The sequence below is a fragment of the Hypanus sabinus genome, chromosome 16 (assembly GCF_030144855.1).
Source record: "Hypanus sabinus isolate sHypSab1 chromosome 16, sHypSab1.hap1, whole genome shotgun sequence".
Lineage (NCBI taxonomy): Eukaryota > Metazoa > Chordata > Chondrichthyes > Myliobatiformes > Dasyatidae > Hypanus > Hypanus sabinus.
The window spans coordinates 72,565,739-72,586,615 of record NC_082721.1 but is presented as its reverse complement, the minus strand read 5'-3'; the positions used below and the strand labels follow the sequence as shown (position 1 = coordinate 72,586,615).

General features: G+C 42.6%; 2 protein-coding genes across 2 annotated transcripts in view; one reads left to right on the top strand and one right to left on the bottom strand.

Annotated features, from left to right (window-relative positions):
* LOC132406443 (coiled-coil-helix-coiled-coil-helix domain-containing protein 5) overlaps positions 1 to 19,248 on the bottom strand; it is a 36,575-nt gene extending 17,327 nt beyond the window's left edge. Inside the window, exons 1-3 of the mRNA XM_059992108.1 lie at positions 19,100 to 19,248; positions 17,627 to 17,767; positions 2,320 to 2,471 (exon numbers count right to left, since the gene is read on the bottom strand). Coding sequence (XP_059848091.1) covers positions 2,320 to 2,471; positions 17,627 to 17,767; positions 19,100 to 19,101 — 295 coding nt within the window. The 5' untranslated portion in view covers positions 19,102 to 19,248. The remainder of the gene's footprint in view (positions 1 to 2,319; positions 2,472 to 17,626; positions 17,768 to 19,099) is intronic.
* Positions 19,249 to 19,326: 78 nt separating this feature from the next.
* Positions 19,327 to 20,877, top strand: part of atp13a1 (ATPase 13A1) — an 81,607-nt gene continuing 80,056 nt past the window's right edge. The window contains exon 1 of the mRNA XM_059992107.1: positions 19,327 to 19,827. Within this exon, the coding sequence (XP_059848090.1) occupies positions 19,483 to 19,827 (345 nt within the window). The 5' untranslated portion in view covers positions 19,327 to 19,482. The remainder of the gene's footprint in view (positions 19,828 to 20,877) is intronic.

The following is a 20,877-nucleotide window of genomic DNA, read 5'->3' as shown; positions in this document are numbered from 1 at the left end:
CCACCTTAAATTCCTCCATATACCTGTCTAGTAGTTCTCTTAAATTTCACTAGTGTATCTGCCTCCACCACTGACTCAGGCAGTGCATTCCACGCACCAACCACTCTCTGAGTGAAAAACCTTCCTCTAATATCCTCCTTGAACTTCCCTCCCCTTACCTTAAAGCCATGTCCTCTTGTATTGAGCAGTGGTGCCCTGGGGAAGAGGCACTGGCTGTCCACTCTATCTATTCCTCTTAATATCTTGTATACTCTATCATGTCTCCTCTCATCCTCCTCTCCAGAGAGTAAAGCCCTAGCTCCCTTATAGGAACAGCCTGTTTTCAATGCGGATGTTTTAAGTACTGGTGGAATTTTCCCCAATGCTAAATTTCAAGAACAGTTCAGAACACTCATATACTTATGTGGATTCATGGCCTTGCTGACTATTATGACACAAACATTGCTCACTTGACTAATAAACAGCAACATCGTAACTTGTCAATAAAGAGGATTATTCAATAGCACTTTTCAGGATCTTAGGATTTTCCAGTGTTTTGCAGCCAGTGGACAAAGTCCTTCAAACATACAGTACAGGTTTCCCCCGCTATTCGAAAGTAGAACATTCCTATGAGACGATTCGTAAGCCGGAATGTCGTAAAGTGAAGAAGCAATTACCATTTATTTATATGGGAAAAATTTGTGAGTGTTCGCAGACCCAAAAAATAACCTATCAAATCATGCCAAATAACACACAAAACCTAAAATAACAGTAACATGTAGTAAAAGCGTGAATGATCTGATAAATACACAGCCTATATAATGTAGGAATACTTCTCTACAATTATTGCAGCACTGTCCACCACAGCAAAAATTTCACGCAAGCGCTCTCAGCAGCACTCCCGGCAAAAACACACGGCGCAAGTGCTCCGGGCAGAAACTCACGGCGCAAAGCACTCCCTGCAGAAACACACAGCACAAGTGCTCCCGGCAGAAGCACTTTTTCCAGTAACCTTTAAGCTATGAAGCTACCGAATAACACATAAAAATACACAGCCTATATAAAGTAGAAATAATGTACGCCCAGTGTAATTTCACTTACCGGAATCGGGAAGACAGTGAGCACACTGATGATGGTGTGTTAGGCTGAGTCCTCGGAGGTTGGGGTGGTGGGACACTGGGGTGTCATCTCATCATCGTCTGTTTCCATCAGGGCAGGCAGGTCACCTTCTTCTATGTCTGCCTGCCTCGATGTCGAAGGTCGAGTTTCATCGTCTGCTGTGGCTGACGTGGAAGGCTTGAAAAACGACAGTATGCTTGACAGCTTAGCCTCCGCATTTTTCTATCATACAGTTCTTTGTAAGCACTCAAACCATCCTGCAAACCTGCCCTATCCTACATACCCTTTCAAAATTAAAGTCATACTTTTCTGCAATCATTGCAGCGTTGTTAATCGCAGCGAAAATCTCATGCAATTGCTTCATGTTCAGTTCCTGGACGACTTCACTTTCGGGTTGTTCACTACTGCATTCGGCTTCAATTGTTATCCTTTCCTCTTCATCTCTCAGTTCTTGGTCATGGGATGCCAAAACCTCTTCAACATCATCTTCGTCAACTTCCACAAACCCTTAGCCAAACTCACTATGTCATTACTTTGTTCACCACGATCGAAACGCTTTATCATGTCTAGTTTTACGCTGTGTAACACCCTTATGAGCTCTTTTAGGCTTTTCTGATGCCTTAGAACTCATCTTGCTAACGGATGCACAAGATAAATCGACATAAAGCACAGATGCTCACAGGCACGTGTTTAAGCAATGCCGGCTAGAATGCAGTTCCGAGGGAGGAGCTAGTCTGCTCAGGGTGCGCGCTGCCTTTTTTTGTAACAGTGAAAACACCTTCTGTTAGCGAAACCAGGTAACTAATGTAGGTCTTTCGTAACAGCAAGTTGACGTAAAGCGAACGTTCGAAAAACGGGGGACACCTGTATAATATTAGAATGCAGGAGTCAGCTGCCAAGTTCCACACAGCGAAATTCTAATAACTGAAGTGAAACAATGACCGGGATCCAAGTGTATTGGTGAAACAAGAAATACACAGCTCTGCTCTTACTTGAACAGTCTGAATGCAATCTGTGAGCAGACTGTAAAGCACTATGATATTATCACAGTGAAATATTCCTCTACACTACAAGGAATTATTTCAAAGACCAAACCATCTGACAGAAGCCAGGGAATGGAACAAATGTGATGGGATGTTAATTTGCATTTTTTTGTATATTAAATGTGTGTAGCTAACACTGTGCTATCGCAACTCTAGAAAGATTGCAGAAATGTTTTACCTGAGGTTTGTACTTTGACTTGCTCTGCACAGGCCAGGAACTTGTTGACATGATCTGTGCAATTCATGACAGATGACTGGTTCTGCTTCAAACACTGCTCAAAAGTCAAGAAGGGCTCTGCACATTCTGCACGGATCTTTTGAATAACTGGGCTGTAAGAAGATGGTTATCCGTTATAAGTTTTCAGAGTAGAACGATTCAATCTGATGTTAGACTCTCAGAATATAAACATTATACACAGATCTGCTTCGGAATTAAATGAAGACATCACAGCCCTACAAAATGTTTCCTAAAACAGATAACATTACAGGTGCTCATATACGACCAGTTTTTGTTCAGACTGTTCATCTTGCTTTAATTTCCAAGTGTATCCTCTTTTGTTTTGCGAGGATTCTTTTTTCAGTCCTGTTTTAAAAGACCGTGATTTACACCAATTGGATTAACTTGTTCTCCTTCCTTCTCAATGAACTACTTAGATTAAAATTACACATAATTTCCTCTAATACTTTCTTACTATCTACATACTGCCCCACTTTTACTTGCCGAAGTGTTTCCACACTCTCACAATCTTCTTCTGCTGCAGATAAACAGAAGTGTAAAGATGAACAGGGAACCGGCTTCTGAACCCTCACCTCACTACCACAGTTCTGAAACTGTCACAACTGGTTCTGGGCACGAGGTCCTTTAGTGGTAGCATTTAGATTCTGCAAAAATGCAGGTACTGATACGAATGCAGAGCCACTCCAAACTGGCCAGCTTTTGCCCTTCTGACCCAAACTCCAGCAGCACCTGTGAGGACAGATTTCATCCAACAACTGTTCATGCATTTTTCTTAAACTCCTAAGTACAAAGTATGTAGCAGTAAAAGGAGACCTTTGAGGTTTCTCTGCCATTCAGTTGGATCATAATTGATCTGCATCTCTATTTATTGGATTTAGTTGAGCCCTCAACTGCAAAATAGACTGGAATCAATCCCGAAAACCTCAACTGAGCACCCAGCATTCTGAGGAAGTGAATTCCTGGTGCCCATCTGTGGAAAACGTGCTTCCTGATTTACCTCTCCTGGAAAAACTGACTCTCATCGATGAAGATTAAGAAAACGTCAAATGCTCAAAATCTGTAACAAAAACAGAAATTGCCTGAAATACTTCGCAGCTATGGCTGCATCTGTGGGAAGCGAAACAGAGCTAATGCATCAGGTTGAAGACACTTCATCAGATCCAGGAAGGAATCATCAAAGGGTCCTTGACCCGGAATATCAGCAGTTCACTTCCCACATATATGGCCTGGTCTTCTATTTCCAGCATATTGTTTTTAATTTTGATTCACATTGATATTCTGTTCATTAAAAATGGATAACTATCCCATCTCACCAAACTGATGAGATTGAACATAGAACAGTAGAGCACAGGAACAGGCCCCTCAGCCCTTGATGACAGACATACAGATGGCTGTTGAGATGTTAAGCTCTTGCATGTGGAACAGCAGTGAAACAGCAGCTAATGCTGAATGTGTGAAAAACAAGTAATGCTCAAAAATAGATAAAGAAAAACAAACTACAGGAAGCCTACAGGGAAAAGGAGCAACAACACCTTTAGAAGATGCATGAAAATCTAAATCAAATTGAACAACAAAACAACAGGTCTACACTATGAACACTTGAATCCATAGCATTAAGAGAAAATGAAGAAACAGTAAACTAGCTTCAAGAATGAGAAGGAATTAAGGACCAAACCAGCTACCTAAGCTAGTGTTTAATCATCACCCACTCTTGTTTCATCTTGGCCTAACTAAATGATCATCCTCCTAATCTTTTACCCATAGTACAATTACTGGCTTCTCCTCAAGCGCACCCATCAACCGCTCCATGTAGGAATGCTCTCATCACTCTCAGTGTAAAAGTGGTATTCTAAATCCTGAATATTTTTCCTTGATCAATTGCAAATATTTATAACAGAAGTATTTATTTTATTTAGTGAGATAGCACGAAATAGGCCCTTCAGGCACTTTGAGCCTTGCCATACCAGCAACCCCCAGCAAACCCGATTAACCCTAATCATGGGACAATGTACTGAGACTAATTAACCTAACTGGTACGCCTTTGGTCTGTGGGAGGAAACTGGAGCACCAAGGGAAAACACACGCATTCCACGTGGAGGACACGTACAGACTCCTTACAGACGGTGCCGGAAATGAACTCCGAACTCCTGAATGCTCCGAGCGTTGCACTAATCCATTTACATGGATTGGCCAACTATCACTACATTCAACTTAGTAGAAATAGAAAGCAGCAGCCAAGCAAGATTTGTAAACAAAAACAGAATTTTTTGCAAAGTTAACAGTTCATGGTTGAATGCAGTGGGAGTTGTGCAGGCAGATTTAGAAACACTTTTCTTTTAAACAGTGGTAAAAAGAACAATACACTAAAAATAGGACTTTTAAGAGCTTGTATGAATCTCTACATGGAAGAGAGTTGAAGGCAAGAAATAACAGCAGAAATTATGATTTATGTAAGCAAATGATAGACACCATTTGAATCATAAAGTATTTCAGATAAAGCAAGAAACAAAAGGAAAAATGAGACTGAGAAAATTAAAAAGCAATTAATATGAAGATAATATAAAGTTCTAAACAAGGTAGCCGCAGAAACAGCAGAAGCAGATCCTAAAATAGTTTCATCCAACTAGAAAACAGCAACTATAACATGACCACTCCAAAATAAAAACAGGCCAGTTAGTCCGATAATGTTATTAGGAAAATGTTGAATTCCACTTTAAGAAGAGTAAGAGGGTACAAACATTTATCCAAACATTACGTGGCTGGGCAGAGTTCACAATGATTATCAGAGAATGGCTCCACTTGGACCAGTCATGTTCATACCTGCTCTGTGGCAGGTGCACTCTCCGTTCCCTTCCCCCCACCCCCAGCCTTGCAAACTACTTCCTTCCAAAACTTATTCAGCTCTCTTGTGAATGCCACAATTAATTCTGCCCCCCTACTGTGCATTCCACACCCTAACCACTGTTGCATGAAAGGATTGTCCTGATACTAATTTTGATCATTTAGCCAGTTTCATTCTAGATCACCAATTCCTCTAGATTCAGACCGCCTGATTCTTCATGACTTAATATCTTCTCTGTCCCTCACAAACTTCTGCTGTTTAAAGAAAATATTCAGCTTCTGTGTAGTCACATAACTAAAGTGCCCTATCCTTACTACCAGTGTCCACGGACCCTGGCTGGGCTCATTAAGGATATATTAACACCCACCATTTTCCATCGTGGAGAGGGAATATTGGAGTGAAAGGAAATCTGAGGTTTGCAGGACTGCCTGCCTCTCATCTGCCTGGTAGTCACCTATTCCTTCCCTATCTAAATTGTGAAGCAATCATCATAAAAGATGTGCTACAGTCTGAGGAGAATGGATAGGTATTTCCGTGGTCATGAATTCAGGATAATGTGTGGCCTCTCATGTCAGAGAATGGTTGCAGGGCACACCGATAAGTAATTTATAAATAGGCAGAGGGTGTGATCCATCATGGGACTATTTCTCAAAGAAGGACAAAGCCCTGCAACATAAAGTTAGGAAGCCAGGCTAGAATTTGAAGAGCAGGAGCTGTAAGGTTATCTTATCCCTAGATTACTTGTGGTGCTGCAGTGAATATTAGGAGGGAAGATCAGATGGATACACAGTTGAATGGATAATATAGGAGGGCCTTGGATTCCTGGAGCACTGGGACTGATTCAGAACAATTCCAACAACCTTAAGGGAAAGTTAACTAGTGCTGTTAGGAAGGGTTTTAACTAATTCGGCAGAGAAACGGGACGCAGGGTAGATGTAGTCAAATATAGGAGGTCAACCAAGTCACCCCCAGAGGCAGAGCAGACGTGAGCGTGATGAGGCATAATGGAGGAATGCAATGCTAAACTGCATTTAAATGCAAACCGTCCAACTAGAATGGTAGAACTTTCTACGAAAAAACCTCCCCCTCTCCTCTTCTTCTATTCCCCACTCTGGCCTCCTCCCTCTTCTCACCTCCTCCTTTCCTTTTTCCTATGGTGCACTTTCCTCTCCCATCAGGTTCCTTCCTCTCAAGTCCTTTATCTCTCCTAACCCACCTGGCTTCATCCACCACCTACTAGCTATCCTCCTTCCCCTCCCCCCATTTTTTATTCTGGCGTATTCCCCATTCCTTTCCAGTCATGAAGAAGGGTCTCAGTCTGAAACGTAAACTGTTTATTAATTTCCATAGATGCTGCTTGACCTGCTGAATTCCTCTGGCATTTTGTATGTGTAACTTAGGAGTGTAGTTTGATAGATGGGAACATGATAATATTGCTACACAGACACAGCTGAAAAGAGGTCAATCTTGACAACTTAATATTCCAGACACAATGGGTGAGTGAGGCTTGGATATGTATGGGGTGGCATTGCAATATTGAATAAGAAGTCCATCACTGCAGTAATTCAGGAGAATATCCTGGCAGCTCTACAAATGGGGTAGTATGAATAGTTTAGGAACAAAGCAGGGTGCAATCACTTTGCTAGAGTTATGCTATAGTCCTCCTATCAGCCAACAGAAGATAGGAGAGAGGAGATGGAGACACATCAGAGAATGCTGTAAGATTAATAGGGGATTTCAATCTCCCCAATGTTGACTGGGCTCACCATAGCGTGTAAGGCTCAGAAGGCAACAGAGTTTATAAAGTGCATCAATTTTTGAACTAGTATGGAGATACTCCTACCAGAGAAGCAGCATATCATCAAGAAATATAGTCAAGCAAGTGGCAAGTGAGAGTATTTTGAAGATAGTGACCATATCTCTAAGCTTCAAGGTAGTTACGGAAAGAGGCAAGGATGGTCTGAAGATTAGGATCATGGAATGGGTGAGGGGCCAATTTCACCAACACAACACAGGAGCCAGCAAAAGTAGGATGAGACCAACTACTTTCCAGTAGGTCCTCATTGTATCAATAGGAGTCATGCAAGTTTGGGGCCAGTATATTCCTATAAGGGTGAAAGATAAGAACAATTTCAAGGGGCCCTCAACATTAAAGAGCATTGAGGAATAGATAAAAAGAAAGGAAATATTTGGCAGGTATTAAGGATTAAAAAATAGGAGAGCCTTCAAGGGGGTTGTAGGAGTGTCGACAAAAATCGACACAAGTATAATTACTTCTAACGTACACTTTATTCCCACAGCAAACAAATGGTGACATTGTATAGCTCCAAGAAACAACCCCACGCCCAAAATATAGTGGTGTATAACATAACATGTAACCTACATGGCAAACTTAACCATTTAACAGTCTGAGTGAATTCTGCCTACTGAAATTAGGGAGTCACTACAGGGTAAAATGTACAGAAGGTTAATTTAAAAAGAAGTTAGAAGGGTACAGAAGAGATCTGGATGTATTACCTGCAGATGTGATTAAGAAATATCCCAAAGAATACATTACAGATATTGCAGATAAGACGACAAATATGGACCAAAGTGGAAATCTGTACATAGTTAGTCACAGTTAAGTTTAAAAAGATGAATACTTAAGTTCATTAAGGAAAAAAATGTGTAACGGGAAAATTTATGAAGGGAGATGTGAAATTCTGGAACACGTTATCATAAGAGGAAATATTAGATGTCTTTGTGAATAAATCCCCAGTGATGCATCCCAGGCTGTGATGGTACACACATCAGTATTTTCTATTCACTTTTTCAGTATTATCTATTTTTATTTAATAGTTGCAGAATTTGTCTTTTTTTTGCACATCAGCTGCTTGTCAGTCCTTGTTATGCACAGCTTTTTATAAGCTCTATTTATTTCAAGATTTTCCTGTAAATGCCTGCAAGAAATAAGTCTCAGGGTTATATATATTGACATACACATACTTTGATAATAAACTTACTTTGAACTTTGGAAGGCAAGGAAGGAGAGTGCTGGAGCTCTGGCAGGGATTTTTAAATCTTTACTGAATGCAAGGGAGATGTTAGATGTCAGTGAGGTACATCTAATCAAGACGAGCAGTAGGGTTGAGCCAAGTAACTAAGGTCTAACCAGCGGGAGGAAAAGTTTTGGAAAAACTTTTAGAGAAGATCACTCTACACTTGGGTTAATCAAAAAGAGTCAGCATGACAATTTTAGGGGTAGATTCTGTCTGAAGAGATTCACTTAATTTTGCCAAGAGTTAACCATATATATTGATGAGGTATGTGCACTTTTGCAAACTTAATTTCTCTCCAACAAGTCCTCCAGGTTTAAGATTAGAAACTAGTCCACATGGTGAGAGCCCATCGGACAAAGAACAACTTAACAAATTGGATCAAAATTTACTTTGTAATAGGAAGTTTGCTCCTAAGGTTGTCAAGCCGAGGAGTGGTAGTGGGGACAAGCTCCCACTATCTAAAAGTACTCCTCATGGCATATGACTCAAATAACCTCTGACAACCAAGCCCAACTCCTGGCCTTCTGGTGTGGCTTAGCCTCTAAGCCCGGCGGAACTGTTTCTACTGACAGGAGGAGGGGTGAAGGCAGGTCCTGGCGCCTTAAAACCAGTGCTTTGGGTAGATGGAGCTCGTCAGCCTGGGAAGGCAGTCCATCTGAGAGAGAGAAAACTCTGACTTCAAACCTCTGCTGTCTTGAGGCCATACCCATTCATGGGAAAGGCTTGGGGAATAAACCCTGAGGACAAATCCAGAGCTGGAGTCCCTAAGGTAGTCCGACGTTGCCTTCAACCTTGTTCTGGCAACTCCTGCGACGACACCGGTGCCAAGTTGTATCAGCCCTTACCCTTCCCTTGGACAACATCAGTGGCGTGGAGAGGGGAGACGCTGCATGGGCAACTGCCGGTCTTCCATAAAATCTTGCCCAGGCCTGCACCCTGGAAACCTCCCAGGCACAGATCCATGGTCTCACGAGACTAACGGATGCCACCAAAAAAAATAGGAGGTAGAAGGTGATAGTGGAGGAAGCCTGGATATGGAGGGCTATATTAAAAAGGATATAGAATTGAAAACAGCAGAGATCTTTTAGGTACCTTAAAATAGATTAGGAAGGCAAAGAAAGTCTATGAGATATCACTCGCCTTCCCTATCCCATGTTCTCAGCATCAGGTTAATTGCCCCTTAAGTAGCCTAATTATTTTATCCTATTGAATATATTCCCTTAATTCCACCCTTTGCTCTCCCCCATATTCACTCTTTCTTTTTTGATGAAAGATCCCAAACTTGCCCCATTAACTCAAGGGGTTCCCAAACTTTTTTATGCCATGGTCTGATACCATTAAGCAAGGGCTCCATGCACCCCAGGTTGGGAACCCCTGCATCAACTGTTTCTCCTTCCACAGATGCTGCATGATGTGCCACGTTTTTCAGCATTTTCCGATTTTATTTCACATTTCCAGCATCATTGATTTTCATTTACTGGTGATGATACAGGGTCATTTCTATGATTTGAAGCCTGTGCTTAGAGGTATCTCCAAGAGATGGTGATGGGACACTATTGTTTGTAATGAAATTTTACTATCTGGGTGAGAATGGAGGAGGTATGATTAGTAAGTCTGCAGATGACATCAGAATTGGTGGTGCTGCTGCTGATACTGAGACAGTTATAGGCTATGGGGTGACAAGACAGGTAGAACCTAGGCAGGCCCCTTGCTTAATGAATATAACGTAAGAAATAGGAGCAAGAGTAGGCCATCTGGCTTGTCAAGCCTGCTCCGCCATTCAATAAGATCATGGCTGATCTGACCATGAACTCATCTCTACCTACCTGCCTTTTCCCCATAACCCTTAATTCCACTACTATGCAAAAATCCATCCAATCTTGTCTTAAATATATTTACTGAGGAAGCCTCCACTGCTTCATTGGGCAGAGAATTCCATGGATTCACCACTCTGTGGGAAAAGCACTTCCTCATCTCCATCCTAAATTTACTTCCCTGAATCTTGAGGCTATGTCCCTAGTTCTAGTCTTACCTACCACTGGAAACAACTTTCCTGCCTCTATCTTACTATCCCTTTCATAATTTTATATGTTTCTCTCTCATCCTTCTGAATTCCAGTGAGTACTGACCCAGTCAACTTAAACTCTCCTCATAATCTAAGCCCCTCATCTCTGGAATCAACCTGGTGAACCTCCTCTGCATCGCCTCCAAAGCCAGTATATCCTTCCTCAAGTAAGGAGACCTGAATTGCACACAGATGTGGCCTCACAAGTACCCTATACAGTTGTATCATAACCTCCCTGCTCTCAAATTCAATCCCTCTAGCAATGAAGGCCAACATTCCATTTACCTTTTTGATAGCCTGCTGCACCTGCAAACCAACCCTTTGTAATTCATGCACAAGCACTCCCAAGACCTTCTGCATAGCATCACGCTGCAATCGTTTTCTATTTAAAGAATAATTTGATCTTTCATTTTTCCTTCCAAAGTGGATGACCTCGCATTTGCCAACATTGCACTCCATCTGCCAGATCCTTGCCCACTCAACCCATTTATATCTCTCTGCAGACTTTCTGTATCCCCTGCACAATTTGCTTTTCCACTCAGTTTAGTGTCATTATCAAACTTAGATACACTACACTCGGTCCCCTTTTCAAGATTGTGAATGTATATCATGAACAGTTGCAGGCCTATCACCAACCCCTGCAGCACACTGCTTACCACCAAGCAGATTATCAATCACAGAAATCCCAACTCTCTGCTTTCTATTAGTTAACCAATTCTCTGCCCATGCTAATACATTGCCCCCAACTGTATGTTAAGTCTTTTATGCAGTACCGTATCGATTGCCTTCTAGCAATCTAAGTATGTAACGCCCATCTGTTACTTCTATCCACTGCGCTTGTTATATCCTCAAAGAACTGCAGTAAGTTTTTCAAACAGGACCTGCCTTCGCTGAATCCATGCTGCGTCTGCCTGATGGATCCATTTTCTTTCCAGATGACTAATGGTACTAATCCACGGCATAAAAAAGGTTGGGAATTCCTGCCACAGAACAATAGCAGGTGAAAAGTAATCATCATCCAGTGAGGTGATGTTTTTGTTTGAATGCCTAATAAAGGAAGGACAGGCACAGTGAATGGTAGGGGCCAATTGAGTAATAAGAAACAGAGACCTTGGTGTATACGTCCATGAATTTTTGAAAGTGACAGCATAGGTGGATAAAATGATGAAGAAGCCATATAGGATAGCTCCCTTCGTTAGCTGGGGTAAGCATACAAGAGCAGAAAGGTCAATGCAACTTTATAAACATTGGTTAAACCACAGCTGAAGTACTTTTACAAATCTGGTCACCGAACCATAATATACTGCACTGAAAAGGATGTGGAGGAGATGCTACCTGTGATGGAACTTTTCAGTTATGAAGAGATAGGATAAGTTGATTTTCCTTGCAGTGGAGATTGAGATAGAACCTGATAGACCAAGGAGCTGATTATTGACTTCAGGACGAAACCAGAGGCCCATGTGTCAGTTCTCATCAGGCTTTCAGAGGTGGAAAGAGTCATCAAATTTAAATTTCTTGATGTTATAATTTCAGAGAAACTGTTCTGGTCCCAGCACACACATTCTGCCTCTAGGGGGCGCTATTCATTTTGTATGCAGTTCGCTTTGTGCAAACATCACTTCGTTTGTAATCTGTTGTTCTACATCACTTCCTGCGTGGATTGATTTGGATTTCGACTTGCAGCAAAGATGGTAGAAAGACATCCACCTCCACCCACCCTTTATTTGAAGCAATATCTTTTCAAAATGTTTTCTCATTAAAAACCCTGAAGAAAGCTTCCACTTGGGTGTTTTTTTGACACAGTACCAACTCTCTGCCTAGCTTTGTACACAATGATCCATGAGGGCAGTAGAGCGAAAAGATAACTTGTCTTCAAAGGCTTTGCCTGCCAATTGGAGACATGGCTGAACGCCGTACACTATAATGTCTGCTTCCAACCTGAGCAATGTCAGTCGCCAGGAACTAGGTCAGAATGCAGTACATCGCTGTGTTTTCGCGTCTCTTGAAGGAGTCCACTATCAGTATAGGTGCAACACGAGCTCACGCCAGCGATGAAGCAGCGAGAAGCAGAGATACAAATGGAGAAGGCTCACATAAACTTGTATAGTCATGGAGAGTGCGTGTGTACAGGCTGCATTAAGTGTGCTTGGGGGAAGAGTGAAAAGCTCAGGCTGCCTTAGCAGAAATAAAAGTGCCTACTAGTTATCTGTCCTGGAAGTATCACTTTCATAGTACTGTGGCAGGACTAAGTCTCAAACCCAGTGAAGAGCTAGACCTTCTCTGTAAGTGGCTTGGTGGGGAGACATTGCCACATGCTACAAGGGTTAGGGCAGTGCACATTGATAACTAAGTTATGGGTTTTAAAATGCCCGAAACATCAACTGTACTTTTTCCGTAGATGCTGCCTGGCTTGCTGAGTTCCTCTAGTATTTTGCGTGTATTGCTCAGATTTCCAGCACTGCAGATTTCTTCTTGTTTGTGATTGGACCCCTCTATTCTGAGACTGTGTCTTCTCAGACTCTCCCACCACAGGAAACATCCTCTCCACATCCACTCTATCAAGGCCTTTCACCATTCAATAGGTTTCAATGAGGTCACCCCTCACTCTTGTGAATTCCAGTGAGAACAGGCCCAGAGCCATCAAATGCTCTTCATATGACAAGCAATTCAACCCTGGAATCATTTTCATGAGCCTTCTTTGAACCCTCCCCAGTTTCAGCACATCCTTTCTAAGAGGCACAAATCTGCTCACAATATTCCAAGTGGGGCCTCACCAGTGCTTTACCAGTCTCAACATTACATCCTTTTTTAATATTCTAGGCCTCTGGAAATGAATGTTAACATTACATTTGTCTTCCTCACCATAGACTCAAGCTGCAAATTAACTTCTTAATCCTGAACAGGACTCCCAAGTCCCTTTGTGCCTCAATTTTTTTGTATTTTCTCTCCATTTAGAAAATAATCAACCTTTCATTTCTTCTACCAAAGTGTGTGACCATACACTTCCCAACACTGTTTCCATCTACCATTTCTTTGCCCAGTCTCCGAATCTGTCCAAGTCCTTCTGTAGCCTCTTTACTTGCTCAAAACAACCTGCCTCTCCAGTCTTCATTTCATCTGCAAACTTTGCAACAAAGCCATCAAGTCCATCATTCAAATTATTGACATATAATATAAAAAGAATCAGTATCAGTAACCCAACACAGACCCCGGTGGAACACCACTAGTCACTGCCAGCCAAAAGAAAATGCTCCCCTTATTCCCATTCTTTGCCTTCTGCCAATCAGTCACTGCTTTATCTATGCTAGAATCTTTCCTGTAATACCATGGACTCATAGCTTGTTAAGCAGGCTCATGTGTGGCACCTTGTTAAAGGCCTTCTGAAAATCCAAGTACACAACATCAACCAATTCTCCTTTGTCTATCCTACTTATTATTTCATCAAAGAATTCCAACAGATTTGTCAGGAAGGATTTTCCCTTGAGGAAACCACGCTTAGTATGATCTAATATTTGATCTGCCTCCAAGTACCCTGAGACCTCATCCTTAATAATTGACTCCAACATCTTCCCAACTAGTGAGGTCAGACTAACTGGCCTACGGTTTACTTTCTTCTACTCTTTCCCTTCTTGAACAGTGGAATGACATTTGCAATTTTCCAGTCTTCCGGAACCATTCCAGGATCTAGTGATTCTTGAAAGATCATTACTAATGCCTCCGCAATCTCCGGATATTGTATGATCAGAGCAATGTGTCATTGGCAAAGGTTACATTCTTTGATGCACCCAGCAAGGTTCAGTCTGCTCAGACACTCTAAAGACATGTTCCAAGACACGAGACGTTTCAGGAAGAAGAGTCAGTGGACCTGTTGTGGAGTCAACAGAAGGTGTTCTTACCCTTGCCAACCTTCAGTGAGTGTGACTATATTCCTAATGGCAGGGATGAAATCCCAACCCCTGCAAGCAATCATCCACATCCTAAGGATATAGCTGACAAGATTCTTCCATGACTCTTCTGATGAGCTTCTCCAGGTGCTTGGCTGAGACCCCATCCATGCACACGATACGTGAACAGCGTATTGGTTGGTTCGATGTACCTTTTGCCCAATGACTGGACCTGGGTTGTGTCATCGTGGGAGAAGTTTGCCTTGATGGAGATCATCAACCCACTGTCAGCACCTGCAAGACTAATGTCTGGAAGCACGGATGCCCATGTCATTTCAGACCCTGTGAGATTAGTATCTCATGAAAGAGAAGATGGCAAACCAAGCACCCTGACATAACTACCTCTGCTCAACCAAATACAGGCAAGCTAGAGAGTAACTGAATCGGGAAAAGGTTAGAATCCTTCTTGTTGTCCAAAGACCAAGGAAGTGCAGTGCATCACAAAGCAGGACCATCTTCCAATCCAGTTCTCAGTGAACTCTGTCCCTTTCTTGACTCTGAGGTGCTACAGCAAGTTGGAGGATGCTTTACGAGAGCACAAACCCTTCAGAGGTACCACAACCATCCGTCATTCTGGGTGAGCATCACGTCACTAGTCAGACATTACCATGAGCAAGTACATCATCAAAGATGACATTTCTGAAGTGAGAACAGTTAAAAACTGCGCAGCAAGACTGGTTCAATACTAGTTTCTGATATTGCCCATTCTTTTGCCGAACACATAATGAAATGATCATATAACCATATAACAATTACAGTACGGAAACAGGCCATCTCGGCCCTTCTAGTCTGTGCCGAACGCTTACTCTCACCTAGTCCCACCTACCTGCACTCAGCCCATAACTTTCCATTCCTTTCCTGTCCATATACCTATCCAATTTTTTTTTAAGTAACAAAATCAAACCTGCCTCTACCACTTCTACTGGAAGCTCGTTCCACACAGCTACCACTCTTTGAGTAAAGAAATTCCTCCTCGTGTTACCCCTAAACTTTTGCCCCTTAACTCTCAACTCATGTCCTCTTGTTTGAATCTCCCCTACTCTCAATGAAAAAAGCCTATCCATGTCAACTCTCTTCATAATTTTAAATACCTCTATCAAGTCCCCCCCTCAACCTTCTATGCTCCAAAGATCATTTGACTTTTAAAAAGTTTCAGTAGATGGATGTCGGGCCAGGAGTGTTCTGCCTCTAGAGGCACTGTTTGTCTTGTACAAACATCACTTCCTGTTGGTAAAGCTGTTTTTACATTATTTCCTGCACGGGTTAATTTGGATTTCGACGAAGCAAACATGGAAGGAAAACACCTATCTCCATCTACTCTTTAGTTGCCCATGAAATAGCAGTACCTTATCAAACAATTTTCTCAACCCTGGAAGAAAACTTTTGGCTCAGGTGATTTTTGTGAAGCTGTTTAACTCCCTGGCTAGTTTTGTACACAGGGCAGTGTTACGAACCCCGTAACTGCATCACTTACCAGCAAAGATAGAGAGGTCCGTTGAAGTCTGATGGTACTATTTTTAACAGTATTTATTGATAAAAATACACAAAATAATATCAATGCAGCCATACAGATAATATACGTCGTCAATACTAAATCTAAACGCGTGGGTATAATAATAATCAATAAGAAATAGCTCTATCATTGTCTAGGGGATAATGTATTGTCCGATGGAAATATAAAAGTCACTGTTAGTTCGTTCACGCTGCAGCGTTTTGGTTTGAGAGAAAGACGGGTTTGAAACTTGCCCAATCCTTTTATGATGTTAATCCTTCAAGTCATTGGAAGTTGGTTTCCCCGTTGTTAGCTAAAAGCCGTTTTTCCGTAGTAAAAGGGCACCGGTTCCGGGGCAAATGGAACCGAATGCACATGGCCTCCCCACCGGCTTCTGCTATTACGGGATCGCTAGCGTTTCTTCTGACCCTCTTTTATCCTGACTCACAGGGTCTCAGATGTCAATCAGGTTGGGGTGAGGCAATCCCTCCCTCAACCAGCCCACTTTGCCTGAGGGCTTCCACGTAGCACAGTATTGCAATACACAAGTTCGTCTTCAAGAGACAATGGCCGTGTCCCGTAGCTTTATATCGCCGGGGAACGAGCCGTTCCGCACGTCTCTCTCTCATTTCCTGGGTGTCCTGACCCAAATCAGTAGTGATCTTGCGATTCTCACAAAGGAGGGGGCTACCCCGCACCCTTCGGCCCCTCAGAGCTGTGGTACATTCATAACAGCAGTAAAAAGCAAGTGCCATTACAAAGAAAGCATGGCCTCTGCTTCCTTAGAAGTTTGTGAAGATTCGGAAAGTCATATAAAACTTTCACAAACTTCTATAGATGTGTGGTGGAGAGGATATTGATTAGTTGCATCAGTGCTCTTGAATAGAAAAGCCTACAAAAAATAGTGGATATGGCTCAGTTCATCACGGGTAAAGTCCTCCCCACCACTGAGCACATCGACACAGAGTGCTGTCACAGGAAAGCAACATCCATCATCAAGGGTCCCCACTATCCAGGCCGTGCTCTCTTCTTGCTGCTGCCAACAGAAAGAAGTAACAGGAGTCTCAGGACTCACACCATCAAGTTCAGAAACAATTACCTCACAACCCTCAGGCTCTTGCATCATCAATGAACTGATTCCACAACAATCAAGGACTCTTGTTCTCATGTTCTTGATATTATTATTTCTGTTTTTTCTTTTTGTACTTGCAGTTTGTTGGTCTTCTGCTTAACGATTATTTGCCCTGTTAGGGGCAGTCTTTCATAGATTCTGTTGTCTCTTGTATTTACTGTGAAAGCCTACAAGAAACTTAACCTTAGGGTTGTACATGTGACATATCAAACTAAATACTGTATAATACAAAATTATGAATGGCATATATATTAGAAAACTTTTCCTCATTGCAGAGGAATCTAAAGCTAGAGAGTTTAGTGGAAAGGCTTGTGCCAAAGGGCTAAGTTGTAAACTCTATGTAAAGTGCTTTCAATGACCAGCTCTCTAATAATTTAGTCACTGTTGCAATGCAGAAAATGCACTAAACAACTTAAGCACAGTGAACCCCAAAAACAGCAACGTGAAGATAATCAGATTTTTAAAAATGTTAGGTACAGAAATGGTGACAAGGTACTAGATACCTAGATACTGTGAAAATTCTTCCTCACCCTTTTACTACATAGGGGACTCTTATTTCAATGGAGTGGCCTTGTTTTAACATCACACCTAGTATTGTTGTTAGTGCCACAGCTACCTAAGACTTCTCATTATGGACTTGGGCATAACCAGCAGATCCTCAATGGCACCTTCAATGCTCTTCACTCACTGGAGACTCAAACAATTATTATCCAGCTGCTCCTAATCAAACTCACTGTGATGATGTGCACTGTGCAACCGTGGTTTTCAGCTGATGACAGTCCCTCTGCCACGAGGATGGGTTCAATGTGACGCATTCCCCATATGCCTCCATTTCCTTAGAACAGTAGCGTGCGGTTATCTCAAAAGCAGCTTGCCTGCCGATAAAACAGAGTAAAGATTAGATATACTTTTTTTTAATTTGGAAGAGCAAGTGCAATTATAAATAATATTATGATTAATTTAAAAAGAAATAAAATTGAAATGTGTAATTTAAGTTTTCAGAAACTAGGTTATGTATGTTAAAGTCTGACGTATTTAGGGCAATGACTTAGAAACATCACTTTTTCAGAACATTACACCTGAACATCTCCAGCTTTCTTTCAGCCAGCCCTTTTCTGCTCATTATACTGCCACTGTCTCCCATGTTAGAGGTAATTTTTGTCTTGGCACTCTCTTCAGGTTACAACTAGGTTTTCAGGAGCAAAGCACCATAGCTATAAAGAAGGCAAGACAGTGACAATATTTCTTTCATTAGGAGTTTGAGGAGATTTGGTATGTCACCTAAAACACTCCCAAATTTCCATACACAAAGTACACTGCAGATGCTGTGGTCAAATCAACATGTACAAACAAGCTGGAGGAACTCAGCAGGTCGGGCAGCATCCATTGAAACGAGCAATCAACGTTTCTGGCCGAGACCCTTCGTCAGGACTGATAGGGCCCTTGCCCCCTCCTTTTTCAGTCCTGACGATGGGTCTTGGCCCGAAATGTTGATTGCTTGTTTCAATGGATGCTGCCCGACCTGCTGAGTTCCTCCAGCTTGTTTGTACATGCCCAAATTTCTATAGATGTACCATGGAGAGCATTCTAACTGGCCAGATCAATTTCACAGTATATATATTTACAGCAATTCAGTTTTTTTTCCTATTATCCTGTATTGTACTGTAGCGCTGCTGCAAAGTTAACAAATTTCACGACATATGCTGGTGAAGTTAAACCTGATTCTGATAGAGCTGTTGTAAAGGTAGCACCGAAGGGGGTAGTTATTGCAGAGAGCCATTTTACAGCTGATTGGCATATGATTTGGCTTTGGTCTATTTGTACAGATAGTCAAATAGGCAAGGCATGTACAAATAGGATTACTGTAGTTTTGCAAAAGGATCAGCATGAATGGGTTGATCAATGGCCCATTCTGTACTTTTTCACTGTATAACTTTCTTATCATATCTACTGTACTCTCTGCCTTAAGTCTACCTTCTTATGATTTTAGCTCAAAGCACTGTGGAATGACCTGACCTGCAAACACTATACAGAACAAGCTTTTCGCTGTCTACTCCAACTTTCGTTCAGTATTTAAACATCATTAGTTCAAAAGCCTAGACGTTATTCTTTCCCATTGTCCCAGTGCCAGTAAAATACCACGACCCCGTTCTTTCTCCCCCACCACGATCCCCCTCAATAAACCAGACAGTACCCTCCCCACTCACATGGTGCAGGAACATCCACACTGACCGGCAGCGCCAAGGTTACGGGAGGAAGGGAACAGACCGCGATGCTGATTGGTCCACGGGGAAAGCCCCGCCCACTGTCCTGCAGCCGCCGCATCTTATTGCACCAGCTGACTGACCATCATTATTGGCTCCCTTCTGATTCGATGTTGGGTGCTACCTGCAAATCCAGGCGGCAGCTGCTGCCATTCTGTAGAATAATCAGTCAGAAAGAGGAAGCCGCGCCAGTTGGACGGAAGGAGTAGCTCTAAGTGTGGGGTAAAACAAGCAGTTCCGTGATATTCTTAGCGGAAATATGGTTGCCACGTCAGTCACGTGAGCCGGATGTGGTAGTAAATTCGCCTCGGGATCACGTGGGGGAGATGCCGGTTGCTGTGCAGCGTCACGATGTGGGGCCTGTCTTTCCCAGTCCGGCGATGAGCGCGGTGGAAGCGGACACTAAGGCTAGGCGGGCGGCCGTCCTCCGCGATGAGCTGGTGGAGAGCGTGTCGCTCTATCGCCGCCGGCACTGGCTGCTGCACGGTACCCTTGGGCCCTTCGCGGCGCTCTACGTCGCCTGGCTCTACCTGTGGGTGTGCCGCTACGGGGTCAGCCAGTACCCGGAGGCGGGTCTCATCGCGCTCGCCGCACTGGGAATCGCGCACATCCTCACCGTCCTGTCCGGGCACTGGTCAGTGCACGCACACTGCTTGCTTACCTGCACCGCGGTAAGAATTGCGCGCCGACGAGGGTACTGGTCAGGGATGGGGATGTTCACTGTAGCGAAAGATCAGGTACATTAGCTGTCATAGATAAGAGTGCATAATTACTCTGGGATACAGGAGCGGTAATGTACAAACAGGTACGCTTTGCATAGGGTTAGTTGGGGAGAAGTTCACATGAATGCATACAGGACTACGGAGGTTGACTGGGCATAGTGCGGGTACAACAGGGTGTGCGGGGTGTGGTTGCACCCGGATAGAGGGATTGGGTATGTATGGTGAAGGTGTGCCACGTAATGGGACTACATATGGAAGGCGTGAGTGTGGCCGGGGGTTGATGTATGGGGTAGACTTAACTAACTGTTACCATCGGGTAGGAGGTACAGAAGGTACACACTCAGTGATTCAGGAACAGCTTCTAACCCCTGTGCCATCCGATTCCTAAGTGGACATCGAGCCCTTTTTTTAATCTATAGTGTTTCAGTTTTTTGCATGGTTTTTAATCTATTCAATATACGTATATAGTAAGTGATTTTCTTATTATTGTTATTTTGTTTTTTTTCTGTGTTTACTGCACTGAACTGCTAAGTTAACGAATTTCACGTCACATGCCGGTGATAATAAATCTGATTCTAAGGTAGGTAAGGGGGCTGGGTGCAAAGAGCGTGGATAGGTTGGACTTCAAGGACATGGTGTAGGAATAAAATCATAAACTGATGGAGATATTCAGCAGGTTAAATGTTGGTGGAGTGGAGCAAAATTAATGTTTTGGATTGATGATCTTCCATAAGAATTGGGGAAATTATCAAATATTGTGTTTTAAGCTACAGAGAATAGGCAGATGTAGGTCAGCAATGTAGGTATTCCTGAATTAAGGACAGTAGAAGCGTGCTGTCGGTGTACCTGTTGGTGGCAAGGATATTAAACTGTAATAGCTGATAAACTTGTAGGTGAGCCTGGACATTAGGGCAGGGAATGTACTGTATAGGTAGACTAGAATGAGTAACTAACAATGTATGTATCATAATTAAGCAGTCCCTTGAAGTTGATAACATG